This window comes from Trichoderma camerunense, assembly GCF_050948025.1.
Source record: "Trichoderma camerunense strain CBS 138272 chromosome Unknown V8C40scaffold_21, whole genome shotgun sequence".
Lineage (NCBI taxonomy): Eukaryota > Fungi > Ascomycota > Sordariomycetes > Hypocreales > Hypocreaceae > Trichoderma > Trichoderma camerunense.
This window is the reverse complement of record NW_028145349.1, coordinates 518,972-539,155: the sequence shown is the minus strand read 5'-3', so window position 1 is coordinate 539,155 and position 20,184 is coordinate 518,972. Positions and strand designations below refer to the sequence as shown.

At 52.3% G+C, this 20,184-nt stretch overlaps 4 protein-coding genes across 4 annotated transcripts; 3 read left to right on the top strand and 1 right to left on the bottom strand.

The window, feature by feature from the left end:
- The first annotated feature begins 1,823 nt into the window (after positions 1-1,823).
- Positions 1,824-8,963, top strand: V8C40DRAFT_256090 (acyl transferase domain-containing protein). The gene is made up of 3 exons (XM_083218201.1): positions 1,824-2,205; positions 2,285-7,517; positions 7,583-8,963. Exons 2-3 carry the CDS (start codon positions 2,321-2,323, stop codon positions 8,689-8,691), a joined length of 6,306 nt encoding a protein of 2,101 aa, XP_083068723.1. The 5' UTR covers positions 1,824-2,205; positions 2,285-2,320; the 3' UTR covers positions 8,692-8,963.
- On the bottom strand, positions 8,890-12,215 carry V8C40DRAFT_256089 (uncharacterized protein). Its single transcript, XM_083218200.1, has 2 exons — positions 9,557-12,215; positions 8,890-9,481 (listed from the first exon to the last, which is right to left on the bottom strand). Exons 1-2 carry the CDS (start codon positions 12,079-12,081, stop codon positions 9,058-9,060), a joined length of 2,949 nt encoding a protein of 982 aa, XP_083068722.1. The 5' UTR covers positions 12,082-12,215; the 3' UTR covers positions 8,890-9,057.
- Positions 12,216-12,401: 186 nt separating this feature from the next.
- On the top strand, positions 12,402-14,417 carry V8C40DRAFT_256088 (mitochondrial 37S ribosomal protein uS4m). The gene is made up of 3 exons (XM_083218199.1): positions 12,402-12,497; positions 12,613-13,143; positions 13,208-14,417. Exons 1-3 carry the CDS (start codon positions 12,459-12,461, stop codon positions 14,210-14,212), a joined length of 1,575 nt encoding a protein of 524 aa, XP_083068721.1. The 5' UTR covers positions 12,402-12,458; the 3' UTR covers positions 14,213-14,417.
- A 1,879-nt stretch (positions 14,418-16,296) lies between these two features.
- V8C40DRAFT_114096 (transcription factor domain-containing protein) lies at positions 16,297-19,456 on the top strand. The gene is made up of 2 exons (XM_083210838.1): positions 16,297-18,089; positions 18,164-19,456. The coding sequence occupies exons 1-2, from the start codon at positions 16,546-16,548 to the stop codon at positions 19,185-19,187; spliced, it is 2,568 nt and encodes an 855-aa protein (XP_083068720.1). The 5' UTR covers positions 16,297-16,545; the 3' UTR covers positions 19,188-19,456.
- The last annotated feature ends 728 nt before the right edge of the window (positions 19,457-20,184 follow it).

Sequence of the window (20,184 nt, the reverse complement as noted above, 5' to 3'; positions counted from 1 at the left end):
CTGCTCAACCATATTCACGCGCTAAGCCGCAAGGGGTAAGAACCGCTGGAGCCGGCTCTGGGTGCCGTGGCGCTGGTCCCTAGAAATGAAGCCACTCTTGCAGCAGCCAAAAGAATAATTTTCTCTGCATAGCCCTCAGCGGGTCCCGTCTGATGGTAGCTGGACCGTACTTGATGCCGTACCAGTACAAGGTGCATGTCCCTAGGGAGCGTCGCAGCCCAATTGATGAGGGGCAGACATGTCTCGCAGCAATTGCCCAAGAGTATTGCGAAATGGACGTAAAAATGATGGTACTGGAATTCCCTCTCGCCCTGATAAGAGTTCTAGGCTGTTTACTACGGCCGTTGTCGTATCGATACGCGCAGTCCCCTGGACGGTTTGCGTGCTAAGATAAGCACAATCGCAACCCTCCCACCGCAAAAAAAGTTTGTTACACCCCGCCACTCGGGGTTGGTCGTGTTTTCGATGGGAAGGGGGGCGGCGAATCTGGCCGCAACGCCAAGTACCTGTACCTGGTCCGTCTCAAAAAGCCACTGGCGATGGAACATCCATCCACCCTCCGGAGCAATGCTTATCATTGAGCCGTTTGAGACAACAGGGAAATGATTCGTTTGGAATCTTTTTTACTCTATAATGTGTATCTCTGAAGGTCAACGGTGGCCTGATTCGTCCTAGTTTGTGCTTGCTGGGGCTTTGGATTCGCCAGGGGCCCCTAAATTTAGCTTTTATGATTCTGGCCGAGATAACCTCATCCAAGGAAGCCATTACGACGCATAGCTGGTAGCCTCGGAGCGATATTCAGTTGCCTGGCCGTTGCGTCTGCCCTATGCTTGTTTTGTCTTGCTTAAGCTGATGATTATCATGGCCGCTAGCGGGCCGCCAGCCTCGATCAGGATCCCATTCCCTCGGATGTCCGAAAAGAACCTTTATTGATGCTAGCTGAAGCATGAAGCTTCGCGAATGTCGCTCAGTAGCATCGTTGGACAATGATCCCTGGGGGTTGAGGATTACTCAACTGGCAACGATGACTGCTACGGAGAGAAAGAATCAAAGTGTTGAAGCCCCAAAGGATGATGATTTCACATCACAATCGAGTTGTTTGTTTACTGATCCTCCCACCGGATGCCGTCTCATTCGGCAATTGAGAGCAGTTGGCATTGCCTGTATAGGAAATACTCTTCGCATCCCACCTTAAGTCCATCGTCACTTGGCAAAGCTTGGATTCGGATCCAGCATGAAGAGCACATTTGGATATCAAAAGACACGCCATGGACATTGGGGAAATCGATTCTCAGCTCGATGGAAAAAGAAACACCCGACTCCATGTGGTGGCTTTTCGCCATGAAGAGGCGGCGTATTGATCCTCATCCTGATTTCTCCGTGCCTTATCATGATGTCGATCAAGTCTGCCATGCATGGCAATCCATCTCATCAACTAACAACGGCTTCTGTTTTGGATCTCGATTTCTGGTGTAACGTGTACCTGTAACTCACCTTCACCACCAAACAAGACATTGTGGTTGTATCTAAGACAGTGATAGTGCATGTACATGCTTTGCGTGGCTGCACACACTCAACACTCCTTGCTGCGACATCCCTCCCCAAAATCGGACCCTTGTACCGGTACATTCGGCTGCCCATGGTGGGGTCCAGCCCAGCTGGGGCAAGGGGAAATTCTCGACTTATCCCCAACAGAACTAAAAAAGTTGGCGAGTCTGTTGCAAGCTCCCTCTGTGAGGTCACTGCGAATGGCGAGCCTGACCTGGCCCATGTACACGCTGTGTACTTGTTATCCTGTGCGTACCTCCATGGGTGCTAAAGTAGTCGCTTTGTGAATTTTCCATTAGCGCCGCCGCGACTCTGGACGTTGAGCGGCATCTAGACTGTAAATCTCGGCTTCAACCCTCCCCCCCTCCTCTCGTCCGGGTTTCCCATCTTTTCCTTCATAGTGGTGGCACTGCTCTTCTTCTTTTTCATTTATCTTCATCGTGTTTGCTTGGTGTGGTTCTGCTTCATTGCTCCCGCATCTTCAAGCTTGCCCGCCCTTCCCTTTGCCATCCCTCTGTAAGACTTTGATTCTTCAGGCAACAAATTTTCCTTGTTTGGGTTGGGCTTTGCACACCTCTCTCGACATTACTTGCAATTGTAGACAAGGCACGAGAGTGACATTCAGTCTGTTGCCCTAATAATTGTCAATTGCTTCAGGTTTGTCACTCATGGATGCCCACGAAACATAATAAACAAAAATAAAGACCCAGTCCACTGATCGTGTTCTACCCCGCAGACTCAACCCTCATTATACCCTCTTCACACCGCCATCATGTACGGTACTGCGACTGGCCCTCAAACGGGCATCTCTACTCCTCGATCCAGTGCCTCTTTGCGACCCTTGACTCTCTCTCACGGCTCTCTCGAAACCTCCTTTCTCGTTCCAACCAACCTCCACTTCCACGCCTCCGAACTGAAAGATCGGTTTGTTGCCAGCCTACCTCCGGCAACCGACGAGCTCGCTCAAGATGACGAGCCTTCATCGACACCCGAGCTAGTGGCCAGATATCTGGGCTTTGTTGCCTCTGAGGTGGAGGAGGGAGAGGATGATGCGGCGGGGTCCTACGAGGAGGTCCTCAAGCTGCTGCTCAACGAATTTGAGCGAGCTTACCTCCAGGGCAACGAGGTCCACGCTCTGGCCGCTACTTTGCCTGGAATCGAGTCAAAAAAGCTCGAGGTCATTCGATGCTACTACATTGCTCGCGCCGTCTCAAACCGCACCATCAAGCCTCATGAGTCTGCTCTGTTGAGGGCTGCTGACGACAACTCGGCCAAGATCTACACCATCTTTGGCGGCCAGGGCAATATTGAGGAGTACTTTGACGAGCTTCGCCAAATCTCCAAGACGTACTCAAGCTTCGTCGGAGAGCTCATTGCAAATGCTGCCGAGCTTCTTCAGACTCTCTCCAACCACCCCAGCGCGGAGAAGATGTTCCCCAAGGGGCTCGATATCCTGCAATGGCTACACAGACCAGAGGCCACCCCAGACGTTGACTACCTCATCACTGCACCCGTCAGCTTTCCCTTGATTGGGCTGGTTCAGATGGCGCACTACGAAGTTACCTGCAAGGTTCTGGGTATTCACCCTGGTCTTCTGAGGGAACGCATCGGCGGAACCACTGGTCACTCCCAGGGTATTGTCATGGCTGCTGCTACCGCGGCGGCTGACTCTTGGGATTCTTGGCGCGAGATCACCAGTTCCATCCTGACCGTTCTGTTCTGGATTGGAACCCGAAGCCAGCAGGCTTTCCCCACCACATCCATGACCCCAACCATGCTCCGAGAGTCTCAGGAGCACGGTGAAGGTACTCCTACTCCCATGCTGAGCATCCGGGACCTGTCTCAAGAGGAGGTTCAGAAGCACATTGATGCTACAAACCAATACCTTCCAGCCCACCGTCATATCGGTGTCTCTCTCATCAACAGCCCTCGCAACCTGGTTGTTACGGGCCCTCCCACCTCATTGTACGGTCTGAACTCTCAGCTTCGCAAGGTTAAGGCCCCGACTGGTCTCGACCAGACCCGAGTTCCTCACACCGAGCGAAAGGTTCGATTTGCCAACAGATTCCTTCCCATCACAGCTCCTTTCCACAGCAAGTACCTGGAGGATGCCACCATCATCATCGATGAAGATCTGAAGGATGTTAGCATCGACTCCAGTGCCTTGGGCATCCCGGTGTATGACACCAACACCGGTAAGGATATCCGTACCGAAGTCAGCGGCAACATCGTGCCAGCCCTGGTTCGGTTAATCACACGGGATCCTGTCAACTGGGAGAAGGCGACCGTCTTCCCCCAGGCTACTCACATCCTGGACTTTGGTCCCGGAGGTGTTTCTGGTCTTGGAGCTCTGACGAGCCGAAACAAGGAGGGTACCGGCATCCGAGTCATCCTTGCCGGAACCATCGAGGGCACTATGGGCGAACTTGGATACAAGCCCGAGATCTTCGATAGAGACGAGGAGAACGCCGTCAAGTTTGCCATCGACTGGGTCAAGGAATATGGCCCACGCCTGATCAAGACTTCGGGCGGCCGAAAGTACGTTGATACCAAGATGAGCCGTCTGCTTGGTCTACCTCCCGTCATGGTTGCCGGTATGACCCCTGCAACCGTTCCTTGGGACTTCGTTGCGGCTACCATGAACGCTGGATACCACATTGAGCTTGCTGGTGGTGGCTACTTCAATGCCAAGATGATGACTGCTGCGCTCGAGAAGATCGAAAAGGCCATCCCTGCGGGCCGTGGTATTACTGTCAACCTCATTTACGTCAACCCTCGCGCAATGGGCTGGCAGATCCCTCTCCTTGGAAGACTTCGTGCTGAAGGTGTGCCAATTGAAGGATTGACAATCGGTGCCGGTGTGCCCTCTATCGAGGTTGCCCAGGAATACATCGAGACTCTGGGCCTGAAGCACATTGCTTTCAAGCCCGGTTCAGTCGAGGCCATCCAGGCCGTCATCAACATTGCCAAGGCTAACCCTACCTTCCCTGTCATTATGCAGTGGACGGGTGGCCGTGGCGGTGGTCACCACTCTTTCGAGGATTTCCACCAGCCTGTTCTGCAGATGTATGGCCGCATCCGACGACAGGAGAACATCATCCTGGTCGCTGGCAGTGGCTTTGGCGGTGCCGATGACACCTACCCATACATCACTGGTGAGTGGGCCAAGAAGTACGGATACCCTCCTATGCCCTTCGACGGCTGCTTGTTTGGTAGCCGCATGATGGTAGCCAAGGAGGCCCACACCAGCAAGAACGCCAAGCAGGCCATTATCGACGCTCCCGGTCTTGACGATGGAGAGTGGGAGAAGACCTACAAGGGCCCTGCTGGTGGTGTCATCACCGTGCGCTCCGAAATGGGCGAGCCAATCCACAAGTTGGCTACTCGCGGTGTCAAGTTCTGGGCGGAGATGGACCAGAAGATCTTCAACATCCCCAAGGAGAAGCGAGTTGCTGAGCTGAAGAAGAACCGAGACTACATCATCAAGAAGCTGAACGACGACTTCCAAAAGGTCTGGTTCGGCTGCAACAAGGATGGCAAGGCTGTGGACCTCGAGGACATGACCTACGCAGAGGTTGTTCGACGCTTGGTTGAGCTCCTTTACGTCAAGCACCAGTCTCGATGGATCGATGGATCCTACACTCGTCTGACTGGAGACTTCATCCACCGAGTCGAGGAGCGATTCACCACCAAGTCTGGCCAGCCTTCTCTTCTTCAGAGCTACGCCGACCTTGAGGAGCCTTACAGCGCTGTTGATCGAATCCTTGCCAGCTACCCCGAGGCTGAGCACCAAATCATCAACGCACAGGACGTTCAGTACTTCCTCATCCTCTGCCTGCGACCCGGCCAGAAGCCTGTCACTTTCATCCCCGCCCTTGACGAGAACTTTGAGTTCTACTTCAAGAAGGATTCCCTGTGGCAGTCTGAAGACCTTGACGCGGTCATTGGCCAGGATGTTGGTCGAACCTGTATTCTCCAGGGCCCTACCGCCGCCAAGTTTTCCACTGTCATTGATGAGCCCATCCAGGACATTCTTGACAACATTCACAACTCCCACATTGCGTCTTTGACCAAGGACTTCTACAACGACGATGAGACCACTATTCCTTCCATCGAGTACTTTGGTGGCAAGCTTGTTGAGACGGAGATTCCTCTTGATGTTGAGGGCCTCACCGTCAGCTATGACACTCACAAGAACACCTACCGCCTTGCTTCATCTCCCGCCAGCGCCATGCCCTCGCTTGATTCTTGGCTGTCTCTGCTTGCGGGACCTAAGCGCAACTGGAGACATGCTCTTCTCATGTCGGACGTCGTCGCGCAGGGCCAGAAGTTCCAGACGAACCCCATTCGACGCATCTTTGCCCCTGTCCATGGCCTGTTCGTTGAGATCGAGTACCCCAACGAGCCCTCCAAGACCACGATTGTCGTCAAGGAGCAGCCAAGACACAACCAGTACGTGGATGTTATTGAGGTCAAGCTGAATGGCGAGAACGAGATTCTCATCAACATGATCAAAGAGACCACCGCCCTGGGAACTCCCGTTGCGCTGCCTCTGAAGTTCACTTACCACCCCGATGCTGGTTACGCACCTATCCGTGAAGTTATGGAGGGTCGCAACGACCGCATCAAGGAGTTCTACTGGAAGGCTTGGTTCGGCAATGATGCCTTGGACCTCGATGCCATGGTCACGAGCAAGTTTGACGGAGGCAGCACCACCATCACGGCCGAAGCCATCAACGACTTTGTTCATGCCGTTGGCAACACCGGTGAGGCTTTCGTCAACCGACCCGGCAAGATCATGTATGCTCCCATGGACTTTGCTATTGTTCTTGGATGGAAGGCCATCACGAAGCCCATCTTCCCTCGCACCATTGACGGTGACCTTCTGAAGCTGGTCCACCTGTCCAACGGCTTCCGCATGATCCCTGGCGCCGAGCCGCTCAAGATGGGTGACGAGGTGACGACTACGGCTCAGATCAACGCCGTCATCAACCAAGAGTCGGGTAAGATGGTTGAGGTTTGCGGCACCATCACCCGAGATGGCAAGCCGGTCATGGAGGTCACCTCTCAGTTCTTGTACCGTGGTGCTTACACGGATTACGAGAACACCTTCCAGCGCAAGGATGAGACACCCGTCCAGGTGCACCTGGCAACCACCAAGGATGTGGCCGTGCTGCGATCCAAGCAGTGGTTTACCCTGGACGAGATCCCTAACGAGATCAACCTGCTGGGCCAGACCTTGACATTCCGCCTGCAGAGCTTGGTGCGCTTCAAGAACAAGAGCGTCTTCAGCAGCGTCGAAACTCGTGGCCAGGTCCTGTTGGAGCTTCCCACGAAGGAGGTCATCCAGGTCGCCAGCGTGGATTACGAGGCTGGTGAGTCTCACGGCAACCCCGTGATTGACTACCTTGAGCGTCACGGTACCCTGCTGGACCAGCCGATCAACTTTGAGAATGCCATTCCCCTGAGCGGCAGAACTCCCCTGCAGCTCCGAGCACCCGCTTCCAACGAGACATACGCACGTGTGTCAGGCGATTACAACCCCATCCACGTGTCTCGCGTCTTCTCAGAGTATGCCAACCTTCCTGGCACCATCACCCATGGCATGTACAGCAGTGCTGCCGTCCGAAGCCTGGTTGAGACCTGGGCTGCCGAGAACGACGTTGGCCGAGTCCGTAGCTTCCACGCTTCCTTGGTCGGCATGGTTCTCCCCAACGACGCCATCCAAGTCAAGCTGCAGCACGTGGGTATGGTGACGGGCCGCAAGATTATCAAGCTCGAGGCCATCAACGCCGAGACGGAGGAGAAGGTTCTGCTGGGTGAGGCCGAGGTGGAGCAGCCTGTGACTGCCTACGTCTTTACTGGACAAGGTTCTCAGGAGCAAGGTATGGGTATGGATCTCTATGGCAGCAGCCCTGTTGCCAAGGAGGTTTGGGACCGTGCCGACAAGTACCTGCTCGACAACTATGGTAAGTCCCTACTGCTACTTTGTTTTTTACATTCACGTCTTTCTTTACTAACTGGTCCTTTTAAGGCTTCTCCATCACCAACATTGTCAAGAACAACCCCAAGGAGCTCACTGTGCACTTTGGTGGTCCTCGTGGTAAGGCTATTCGCCAGAACTACATGGCCATGACCTTTGAGACTGTGGCTGCCGATGGCACTGTCAAGTCGGAGAGAATCTTCAAGGACATTGACGAGAAGACGACTTTCTACACTTACAGGTCACCCACCGGTCTCCTGTCGGCAACGCAGTTTACCCAGCCTGCCTTGACGCTGATGGAGAAGGCCAGTTTCGAGGACATGAAGTCCAAGGGACTTGTTCCCCGAGACAGCACCTTTGCCGGACACTCTCTTGGTGAATACTCAGCCCTGGCTGCCCTGGCTGACGTCATGCCCATTGAGAGTCTGGTCTCGGTCGTCTTCTACCGTGGTCTGACGATGCAAGTGGCTGTCGAACGTGATGCCTCTGGTCGCTCCAACTACTCCATGTGTGCTGTCAACCCCAGCCGTATCTCCAAGACGTTCAACGAGGAGGCGCTTCAGTTTGTCGTGAACAACATCTCGGAGGAGACTGGCTGGCTGCTGGAGATTGTCAACTACAACATTGCCAACATGCAGTACGTCTGCGCTGGTGATCTGCGCGCTCTGGATACTCTTGGAGGAGTTACCAACTTCCTCAAGATGCAGAAGATTGACGTGGAGGAGATGCGCAGCAACATTGAGGAGGCCAAGGGTGCTCTGCGCGAGATTATCCGCGGATGCGCTGAGGCAACTCTCAAGAAGCCTCTGCCTCTGGAGCTGGAGCGTGGCTTTGCCACCATCCCTCTCCGGGGCATCGATGTGCCCTTCCACTCCACCTTCTTGCGCTCCGGTGTCAAGCCTTTCCGATCATTCTTGCTCAAGAAGATCCACAAGACGACTATTGACCCGTCCAAGCTGGTGGGCAAGTACATCCCCAACGTGACGGCCAAGCCTTTTGCTCTCACCAAGGAGTACTTTGAGGATGTGTACAAGTTGACCAACTCTCCCAAGATTGGAGCGGTCCTGGCCAACTGGGACAAGTATGTCCAGGATGAGGAGTCAACTGGAAGCGAGAGTGGTGGTAGTGCCGACCACGAGGGCGCTGGACTGGCTGCTTAAATGGTGGAAAATAAACGGTGCGACATAGAATGAGTGAGAGCCAGTGGCGTATATGGGGGGAAAGGGTGGTACTACTATATGATTTTTTATTTTGGTGGATGGAATAGGAGGCCAAAGATGCCTAGATTTCTTTTTCTTTTTTATATTAGTGATGAATTTACCATGACAATAGATGTAATGAAAAAATATCTTCTTTTTAGTTAACGTTGTTGAAGTTTGAGTGCTGTATATTCCATAAACACAAGTCTAATCTATTTGATTTCAACGCTCTCCGCATTAGTTAGCACTCAGTATGTTCCTCATCATATAAAAACTGTCCAATATCATAACGTTTTCATCCATCTACAGCATCCCCCTTATCTCAAATCACAAACCGCTCAAAAACTCTCGCAGCGTCATCGGCTTCCTCACCGCATTGTTCAACCCTTCATGGAACGTCACCCACACCTTCTCCTGCCCTGCCGCCTTCTTCTCCGCCAACCCGCCCGTCACCTCCGCCAGCGGCTGCGCCTGAATGATGCGCCCAAAGAAGTCCTTCTTCACCACCAACCCGTCTTCCACTACCGCCGAATCGTCCTTCTGGCTCTGTGTCGACTGAATGAGCGGCTGCTGCAGGTCGCCCTCGCCGGTGGTGCGTCCGGCTTGGAAGCGTGCTTGGCGAGCTTGTGTCTCGCGGAGGGCAAGAGTGCGACGGAGTTCTTGGTCGAGGACCTGGCGAACAGCGAAGCGAGTTGGGGGCTGGGATGTTAAGAGAGAGGCTGTTTCATAGGTGGCGAGGGAATCAATGTCACTATGAAATGGACTGTTAGCTCGTTGACTTATATACACAGGCTTAGTGAGATACTGGGAAAGGGGCTAAACTTACGGTTCCATGCGGTAGACAAACTGCGGGCCGCGACTAGACACGACGTCGCTCTCAATCTTGCCTTTATGCAAGGCAATTCCCACCTCGGCGAGCACTTCTGACGCACGCTTGACCATTGCTCGCTCGCTCTCCTTGCGCACACTTGCCGTGGTGCCCTGGCTGCCGCCGACGACGACAGGCTTCACATCGGGCGACAGCATGCGGGCCAGGTAGGGCATGAACTCCGTCGACACGTCCTCTGCGCTGCGGAAGAGTCGCATCATGGTTGGGCTGAGCTGGGCTTGGAGTGCCTGCAGCTGTGCACGAGTTTGCTTCTCTGCTTCAAATGCCTGATAATCGGCGCGCGGACCGGAAAAGGGAATCGTAGGGCCGGCTTCTTCTTCTCCCGGAACACCAGATCGCTGGTTGTTGTTCGATCCCATGCCGTTGGCATAATGCCGAATGGGTGACGCAAATAGATGATGGCAAGCCAGGACAGGCTGCGCTAGGTAGGGCGCAAGTTCCCATTCCTGGCTGGCGTACAGTTTGGACTGACAGGCATCGTGAAAGTACAGCCAGTCATAGGCCTGGTTCGGCTTCGAGAGGTAGGAATCGTCGTTGAACTCGCGGTTTGGATACTCTGCGAATATCTCCGTTACAATGTGACTGATTTCACCGCTGGAATCAACCATCTGCCGAAGACACTCCATGGCGTACTTCTTTTGATGCTCTCCAAAACCAAGCTCCGTTTTTGGCTGTTCGTGATGCGTCTTGGACTTGGCTAAGTTGAGCGCTTGCTTGGGGAAGCCGCCGCCTTCTTGAAAGAGGCGAGAGATGATATCCTTGACGCTGCCTCGGCCAAGCCCACGAGCCCCCGCCGAGCCGTTAGCAAGGTCCTGGAGAATGTTTCGTTCAATCCAGTCTCTGGTGAGGCGTTGGTTGTCACTCAGACTTGAGACCTTGAATCGGGAAGCTACCCATTCACCCACGACCATGACACCTCGAAGATCGCCTTGCACGGTGCTTTCTTGTCCCCTTCTCGCGTCAATGCCGCTGGCCATACCCCACGCCGATTCACACAGTTTGCGTGCTGCATCCTTGTCACATGGAATGCCCTCCTTTTCAAAGACCGTCTTTAAGCGACCAACTACAGTGTCCAGTGTTGGTCGACCGACGTGAATGATCTCGGCTAGGTTCGACTGCCTGAGAGGCCTCAGAGAAGGATGATAGACGTCGTTGCATATAAGGATCAGAGGACGCATCAGGCGGAAATCGTCTCCTTTTTTCTTTTTCCCATCATAAGACTTGTTTACCCCTGAAGAGTTCTTTTGATCGATGAGGACCAAGTCAATCAAGGCCTTGATGAAGCCGCCCTCTCCCGAAGCGCCGGATCCCGTCACCACGCCGTCAACCTCGTCAACCACAACGCAAGCAGGCTTGGCAACCTTCTGAGGCCCATTCAGGGCCTTTTGATTGCTTACGTTTTTCACGCTCTCCGTTCCAAGACTAGTACGAATTCGATTCTTGACGACGTCACGACTGCGGTCATCACTGGCATTGACTTCTATCACTTCATAGCCCGCCTGTTTGGCGCAGACGTGAGCCAGTGTTGTTTTGCCCAGTCCGGGCGGTCCTGTCAACATCAAGATCTTTCGATGGGGCTTCTCCTCTTCAGCTTGAAAATTAGGGCCATTGCGTCTCTGGACCTTGGGTCTTGCTTTAGCCGTTCCCGGGAAAACTAACGGATCCCATTTCTTCAGCCAGCGTAGGACCAGTCTATTTGTGCTGTCGTCTCCGCACAGATCCATAAAGTTTCTTGCGCGGTATTTCTCGGTCCATAGCATCGTCTTTTTAGGTTTCTTTTCGGATATAGATGCAGCCTCCATAGATCGAATGGCTTGATTTGTATTTGGAGATGGAGGGTTTTGCTGCTTCTCGGCCAATTCGCTCGTCGCTGCGTTGATGAGGTTGTGTATATCGACGCCATAGTAGTCTCGTTTCGCCCGCCCTTCCTTGGTTTTCGATCTGGCCGCCACCATAGATTCGTAAGACTGCGCAACAACCTCCTTGCGCTCCCTAATCGTAACCTCACCACCTCCGCATGTCTTTAGCTTGTAAGTAGTTTTTGACCGGATTCCAAAGATTGGCGTAGTAAGCAGTGAGTTTGGTTGGGACCAACGAGGCCCTGTCTGTGCCGCAGTGTTCTGTGTATCTTCGGTGAGAATTGTAACGGCTGTTGTGTGGTTGCCTTCTGGGAGCTCCACGGGAAGGACGTTGCTACTGCCATCTCTATTCGCATCTCGAGCACCGAGTACAGGGATCTGTGGCTTCTGCCCGTGTTGGACCTCTATCTTACGCCTCTTGGAAGGAGATCTTGAATTTGCTCTGGGTCTATTCTCTGTGTCTGATTCAGAGTCAGAGTCAACAAACGGTCCGGTGACGCGAGGCTTCTGTGTAGGATATTGAACATCATGAGGTTTGGCGCGTTTTGTTGGAGGAGACGGGGGGTCGCTCGGAAAGGTAATTGGTGAGGATGCAGACAGCATTTTGGCGAGGTTTTTGGTTTAATGCTGAGAAAAATAAGAGACGCTCAAAATATACAGAGAAAGAAGGGAAGAAATCGAGAATGTCACCAGCCAAATCCAATGCAGTTGTAGTGAGTGATTGGCTTACAATCTGCAATACTCTGTTATAGAAAACTCTCGACGCGTCTCATTAAGGGAAGTGGGCTGGGACGCGTTGAGTGGCCCCGCTTTCGGTGGCTGCTCGGTGGCCTCGGTGAGCCCGTGCGGGAGCGTCACACCGTTCGGCAGAATGTCGGCTGCGTGGCACCACCAGAAAAAATGACACCCACATATCGAGCTCTAAACAACGGCCTCAGTGATCTTGTCAAGCCGCAATTGTCACCGGTCGGCTCGCCAAGATGAGAAAGCCGTACCGTTTCTACAGTTTAGCTCGCCCTGTAAGTCTAGAGATATCTTGTCATTGGTCATACTGCCAGAGCCACGGGCAACGGCTCGGGGATTGAGCTCGTGTGATGGCGGGGATCCTGGTTACTGATATTGAAACCCCTACAGAAACTGCGACAATCATGGAACAAGTACAACCTGTATAACCTGTACCGCCAGACAGGTCGAGAACCCCAAATTCGAGGCACTCCTACCTTCTTCCAGCAGAAATGGGCGGCCAAAGCCAAGACTCGATCGTATCACGGAGAGCACATTCCCGAGAAGAAATGGGTGCGCCTCTTCTCCCGTCGACTCCTCTCTGCTGTGGACATGCCACCAGAGTATTTGGCGGCGCATGATGGTTCCGAGCAGGCTGCCGGTCGTGGTTCCGGCCTGACTACGTCAAACGTTACGGCCGAGACATTCTCCAAGGTTCCCGCACTCAGCACTCAGGAACGCTCAAGGAGGAGGCCGCTCTTTGGCGATGTGAACAAGCTGCTGTCGGATCAATTCAACAACATGACACCTTACATGCAGATGACATTTGCGCCTTTGGAGAGGAGGCTGGATACCGCAGTCTTTCGGGCTCTATTCGCCAGCAGCGTCCGTCAAGCACGCCAGTTTGTCATCCACGGAGCCGTTACTGTCAATGGAAAAAAGGTTTGTTACAGCTATATTTACGATGTGCGCAGTGAATATCGCATGTACTGACATGATTACGCAGATGGTCCACCCCTCTTATCAACTAAACCCCGGCGACATGTTTCAGGTGGACATTGAAAAGGTCATGTACGGCACCGGCGTGCAGAAGGCAGCAGATGCGCACAAGCGACTTCACGAGAACCTTGAGGCAAGACAAAAGAAGGCGGATAAAGCATTGCAGAATGCTGTGAAGAAGTTGGGCGGCAATGCTACCGCTGAGCAGGCCGCTGCTGAGGGAGAGACTGAAGGCGACAAGCCCGAAGCTGATGCTGAGGCTGCCGAGGGTGAGGCCGCCGCAAGCGAAGACGCCGGATCATTGACTCCCGAGGCCCAATGGAAGTTGAACAACAGGGCCTTGAAGTTTCTGTTGAAGGACGTCAAGAAGATTTTGAAGAACAACCCCAAGGAGCTCACTGCCAAGGAGAAGAAGCAGCTCCGTCTCTTCCGTGCAGATGCCAAGCGCTTCCTCTCACATCCTGAGAAGAGCGAGGCGGATGTTGTGGAACTGATTGACGAGTTGCAATTACAGATGAAGAGTCACGAACTTATGCGAGAGAGCTTTGAGAAGCTTGACCTGAAAGAAGGCCAGGTTGAGAATGCGGCCGAGGCCGAGGCCGAGGCTGTCGAAGCCACCTCACAGGAGGGCGAAGCGCAGCCAGCGGTCAATAGAGAACGAGAGGTTGAGAAGGGTCTGGAGGGCCTATCAGATGAGCAAAAGACCAAGGCCAAGAAGATAATTGGTGATGCTAAGTTATCCAAAGAGGAGATGAGAAAGCTTGCCCGGCTGCTTCAAATGGACGAAGAGAATCCCGTTGACGATTCGAAACCATACGCCACCCCGTGGAGGCCCCGACCCTACATGTCGGCGTTTGCTTTTATCCCCCGTTACCTCGAAGTCAACCCCAACATTTGCGCTGCCGTCTACTTACGACACCCGGTCGCTCGAAAGGGCATGGCCGAGGTGCCGACACCTTTCAGCTACTTGACTAGTCAACTTACCCACAACTGGTACCTTGAGCGAGGTTAGAGGGATGGCGTTTAGAAATGTTTGGGAAGGGTGGCGTGGCGTGTATATGATGTATAACTCTGCGAAAGAGTGCGAAAAGGAGAAAGATTACAGTCCATGTAGGCTATGTATGATGATAAAAGTTGAGGCTGGGTTGGGTTTCCTCCCAGACCTCGGCAATGTAATAGTATATACAAAGGAACTATGATATGAGAGCTTGAACAGACCTGAGCACTGATTGTGAATGTTTTCTCCATCAATGCCTAGTACCTATGAGGCGAATAATAAAATTCGGCGAAGAATGAAATGAGTCATCAGGAGTATATCATTAATTGAGTAGTTTATTCTTAATGGCAGCTCTAGACTCTCTTGTCAGAATTCAAAGCCCGAGGCGAGTTACTTGCCAATGACAAACAGTGAGGCAAATTTGCTATTGGGTCGGTAGCAGCCGAGCTACAAATGCGTCGTCACATGAGAAAGCTATTAACAGAAGTTGCTAGTCATGTCCTCTTACACTCGCATAGCGGAGTGTTTAAACAAACTAGGCAATTGTCACAGAGGCGCGCTAGAACACCGATTGTGTGTGTTTCGAATAGGTAAAACACTACGACAGCCGCGCTTTTTCTTTCCTAACAAATACAGACTATGGTCTTTTATTGGGTGCCTTGTTAGTTTTATCCCTCCAATTAAGGCTTTTGGCAACTTAAAGCTCTCTTTCAAACGCTGATTTACCTCTTATGTCTTGCGTTATTTGTGTTCCATGTTAACTATAATCAAGCGCGTAATTCATAGCGCCTATGATATTTCACACACCATCCCAATGTTGCTCACATGTGCTTCCTCTCCTCCGTAAGCGGTCAATGGATAGCCATTTAAATATTAACCTTGAAAATCATCGTTAAAGCTCAAGGAAATCGCAAAAAGTCCTCATCACTAGTCCCAACGGGGCATCAAAGGTGTAGTTTGTAGTACAATTCCGGCAAGGCCGTGCTCGGTTTCGCCTGCCTCGCTCGCTTCGGTTACTCGCTGACCGATGGCATTAAATTCTCCGCGTCGAAATATGGGGAAAGAACGAGACCCTGCTTTATAATCGTGCTACTTTGCATCAGTCCATCAGCCCTGTTTTTTCTTTTTTTTTTAATCCCTCTGACTTGTTCTGGCCAATCCCGAGTTTTGGTCGAGGCCCGGGATTTGTCCACTTTTTACGTTTGTTATTACGGGAGAGAAAATCAGGAATTTGAAATAAATGGATGCCGGCACACCGACAACCGTCCATGATGTCCCGAGTAGTGAGTGGTTTTGCTGGGCTCGGTATGTAACCACTTTATTACGCTGGATCATATGCCTGTCACCAGAGGTCAGTTGATACACGTATAGATAGCTTAAACAATACAAAGGACGATTGAGTGGTTTTACCCTCCCGCGAGACCTGCAGAAAGTTGAGGATCTAAATGAGGCAAAAGAGGGCGAGCCTCAAGAAGCCGCTCCAGCCTTAAACCCCCGTTCCACCCGTTCTGCCGATCCCAAGCTTTAGCAGCAGCGGCCGCATTCCGACCTAGCGGAACTCGCCACTAGAGTTACGGCGAGCCGCCCGGGCACGGCATGAAGGGTCTCAGGAAAGGCTCTGACAAAGCACCAATGTCTAATGCCGGATTGGCTTATGTTGTGGCAGCTGGAGCTGCGCAAGGCTTCTAGAGCATTGAGGCGGCTTGAGCCCCGTATGGAGCAAAGGAAGGCCGTTAATTCTCGAGGCGCATGTCGTCAGTCAGTCACGCTCCCGGAACCTCAATTCAACTCTCGTCATCACACCCTTGCCGACCTTTTCCTCCTCTTTCCTTTTGCTCCATCCCCATAGTCACACCCTCAAATTGAGCGCGATTTTCGCCATTGCGTATAAGAAGCTCCTCCCCTGCTGCGCCGCCGTCTCACCCGTTGCGCAGAGTCAATCTGATCTGGAGTCTCCCCGCATTCCTCTGCGGACAGCCTCCCGACCTCCGGAAGCGCCGAAACCAGCAACCGACTGCTGAATTGATTCAACATCGTAGCTGCAGGGCGTATCATGACAAGTCAATAGAGGGCATCGACCAGACCTTTACCTAGAGACTTGAAAGGCTGGGCGACTCCTCATCACGACATCTTCCGGCTGAATCACCAGCCACGGGCGATTTATCCAAGACTTTCGTTCCGGAGCCATTCCGCCCTGCATTTCATCCCTGCAGACTCACCTCAGAGTCGATGTGACGCCGCGCGCCGGCACCTTCAATGCTAGCGCTCGGCTTGACGATTCCATCTTACACAACACAATTCGCATCTCGATTCTCTAGCCATAGCCGGAACCCTATTCCTCGCCCGCCATGGAGGGCATGGACCTGACTGCCGCCTCTTCCTCGGCCGGCTCGACGCCCGCTGCCCAGGCCAAGAAAAAGTCTCGTCGAGGAACCAACCCGAACAACCAAAAGCGAAGATGCATCAGCACCGCCTGCGTCGCTTGTAGGCGGCGCAAGTCGAAATGCGATGGCCAGCTGCCCAGCTGCGCCGCTTGCTCCAGCGTCTATGGCACTGAGTGTATCTACAACCCCAACTCGGATCACCGCCGCAAGGGAGTGTACCGAGAAAAGGTTGACAGTATGAAAGCCCAGAGCTCGACGCTGCAAATCATTGTCGAGGCCATTTTGAATGCCACCGAAGAAGAAGTCCCAGACGTCGTAAACAAGATTCGAACATGCGACAATCTCGACTCAGTAGCCCAGGAGCTCTTAAAAATGGGCGAAGCCAAGGAAGAAGAATTTGATGAGAATTTGGACGAATCATCCATGGCTTTCCTGCCCATCTCAGGAGAACAGGAGCTCGCTGGCAAGATGGGAGAGCTGCGGCTCGAAAATGGCTCAGTGCGCTTCATCGGCGGCACCTCTCATCTCATCTATCTAGGAGATCCTCACCACGATGGTATCGATTACGATTCACCTTCTGAGCCCGGCATTTGCGAAAACCCCATCACGTCATGGACCCGAGTGACCACCGATCCACGCCTCATCATGCACCTTATGAACATGTACTTTAATTATCACTACCCATACTTCACCACACTCTCACGCAAGCTATTTTGGCGCGACTTCATGAGAGGCAAGGCGGGCTTGGCCCAAGGCACGGCATACTGTTCTTCGCTATTAGTAAACGCAATGTTAGCGCTCGGCTGCCACTTCACCGATATCCCAGGTGCCTTTGGCATCCCCGGCGACAGCAGGACCAAAGGAGACCATTTCTTTGCCGAGGCCAAGCGACTCATTGTTGATAATGACGAGTATGAGAAGCCGCGCCTTGTGACCGTGCAAGCTTTGGCACTAATGTCTGTGAGAGAAGCGGGCTGTGCAAGAGAGGCCAAGGGCTGGGTGTATAGCGGCATGAGCTTCCGAATGGCTCTCGACATCGGCCTTAACCTCGAAGTAGAGGGCTTGGATAAGGAGCACATGTCGGAGGAGGAAATAGATGCCCGGCGCATCACCTTCTGGGGGTGTTTCCTATTCGACAAGACCTGGTCCAACTACCTGGGCCGGCTGCCACAGCTCCCAAGGAACTCATTTACCGTTTCCAAGATTGACGTCTTCCCTGACGAAGATGCGGCGCTGTGGGCGCCTTTTACAGATAAAGGGTTCGACGAGTCTCTTGCTCAGCCCTCGAGGACACGAGCGGTTGCTCTGCATTTGTCCAAGCTATGTGAAATCAGCAGTGACATACTCGTCTTCTTCTACCACCCTAGCCACATAAAGAGAGCTAGCAGCAAATCTCTTGAGCTGAAGAAGCTCGGCGAGCTCCACCAACGACTTGAGGAATGGCGGAAGAACCTGCCCAAGGAGTTTGAACCGAAAGAAGGCTTGCTGCCAAACGTGATATTGATGCTGTAAGTTCGCCCGTCGATTTACAACTATAATCAGGAGGGGAATATTGGAATAACTGACTTTGATTCTCCATTAGCTCATTCTTCCACCTCCAATACATTCACCTCTTCAGACCTTTCTTAAAATATGCCCCAGCCGCATCACCTCTGCCATCACATATATCACCAAGACGAATATGCACGGCAAATGCCGGTGCGATTTCAAAGCTGATGCGACTATATAAAAAGTCTTGGAACCTTCGGCAGATATGCAACATTGCAGTTTACATGATACACAGCGCATGTACGGTTCACCTGCTCAATCTGCCTGAAAAGACGGCGAAGCGAGATTTGACCCATGGTCTAAGGCATCTGGAAGAGATTGCCGAGGATTGGCTCTGCGCGAGACGGACGCTAAGCATTCTCAGTGTCTTGGCACGAAAATGGAAATGCGAACTACCAGAAGATGCCGACATAATCCTCAAACGAACAGATGAGAGATTCGAGTACTACAGCACGTCCGAAGTTCCCTCTCCTGGATCGAGCAACTTGGTTCCTATTTCACCGGTGACCTCAGATGAAGGGGCGGTGCAAGCTCCCAGGCTCGAGTATGGGCTTACGAGGCACCCAACTTCAGAGCCTATAGCTCAGCCGGCAGTACAGACATCTATCGAGGAGCGGCTGACGATGGACTCACCCATGTCCCTGGGCAACAATAACCCTCTTCCGGATCAGCGTGGTATGGGCATGGATCCCGCGCAAATGGACTTGCAAGATATACTGGGATGGTCGCAGCAATTGGGGATTCCATTGAACTCGCAGTCGCCAGCAGCCCAGAGCCACATCTCATCGGACATGGGCCATCACCAGCCCCAAGCCCAGACCTCAAACCTAGGCAACATGGACAGTCGCGAGTGGCTGTTGAATGACTCGGCGCGGCTGCACCAAAGCTTCGGAAGCTGGGATATGAGGCAGCAGGCAGGACCTGGAAACCAAATCTTTATGTTTAATAATGGTCGGGGAGATGGCGTAGGGGTTGAGAACCCGGATTTGAGCTCCTTTGACTCACTTACCGAGTCTTTGACGACGCTCAATGCGTGGTTACCGTCTGGGCTGGAATAGAGACTTCGGGGTTTTATTTTTCCCCTCTCTCTTTCTGCATTAATTCACCAAAAGTGTAATGTTTACTCACATACTACTTTGTGGTTGTACTTGATTTGGATTGCGAGCTCTTTTTAGCAGGAAATGGGGGAATACATCAAGGCGTACCCGTATGATTATGATTATGATTTCATTCTGGGTGAATTAGTGGTAGTTTGTAGGACCAAGCCATGTAAACTCTGGATACCCTGTTTTTTTGTCGCAATGCTGGCCTTTTGCGGTCCATGTAACGTTTTAGCTGACAGCGGCGGAGAAAGTAGTGCCGTTATCTTACATGTAGCAGATGTAGTCTAAAGCATTGATTCCCCTTTCTATCTATCTACTATAGGGGCACTAAGGGTGATGGCGTCGTGTATGAGCATGTCACTGAGACTTGGAATGACATGATAAGGCATGAATTGCGAGGAAGAAAAGTAGAATTGGCCAACTAGATTACGTGCTCGCTCAATTGGGGAAGTAAAACAGAGAGGATTTCTACAGTTTGAGGAACTTACACAAATGAGCGCGACTCAAAAACAAGTACAATTGGCCCTACCTCTTCAATTCACGTCGTCTGTGTCGTTGATCTCGTCGTTTTGTCTTTTGGTTTTTGGACAATGGACGATCCGACCCATCTTAGACAGGGGCCATAGCAACAATCCTTGCAAGGAAAAAGAAAAAAAAGGACTCACTTTATCGATCTTGATGCGCCCGCTTCGCTCGCCCCCTTCCTTAGCTCGGCTCTTTTTTTTGTCTTCAATTTCGTCATCATCCCCTGGCCCTTTAAAAAGAGAGCAAAGAGAAAGACGCCAAGCGGAAAACAGACAAACGCAGCGTTTTCTTTCTCTTGGTGTTTGTTTTAGAGAGAAAAACGAAGCGAATGACTGACTGACGTGACGCCGTCTTTTCGGCTGGCTTGCCGCCCTTCTCTCTCCCCTCTTTTTTTTTCGGCCCTTGTATGTAATTCTCATCGTCACTT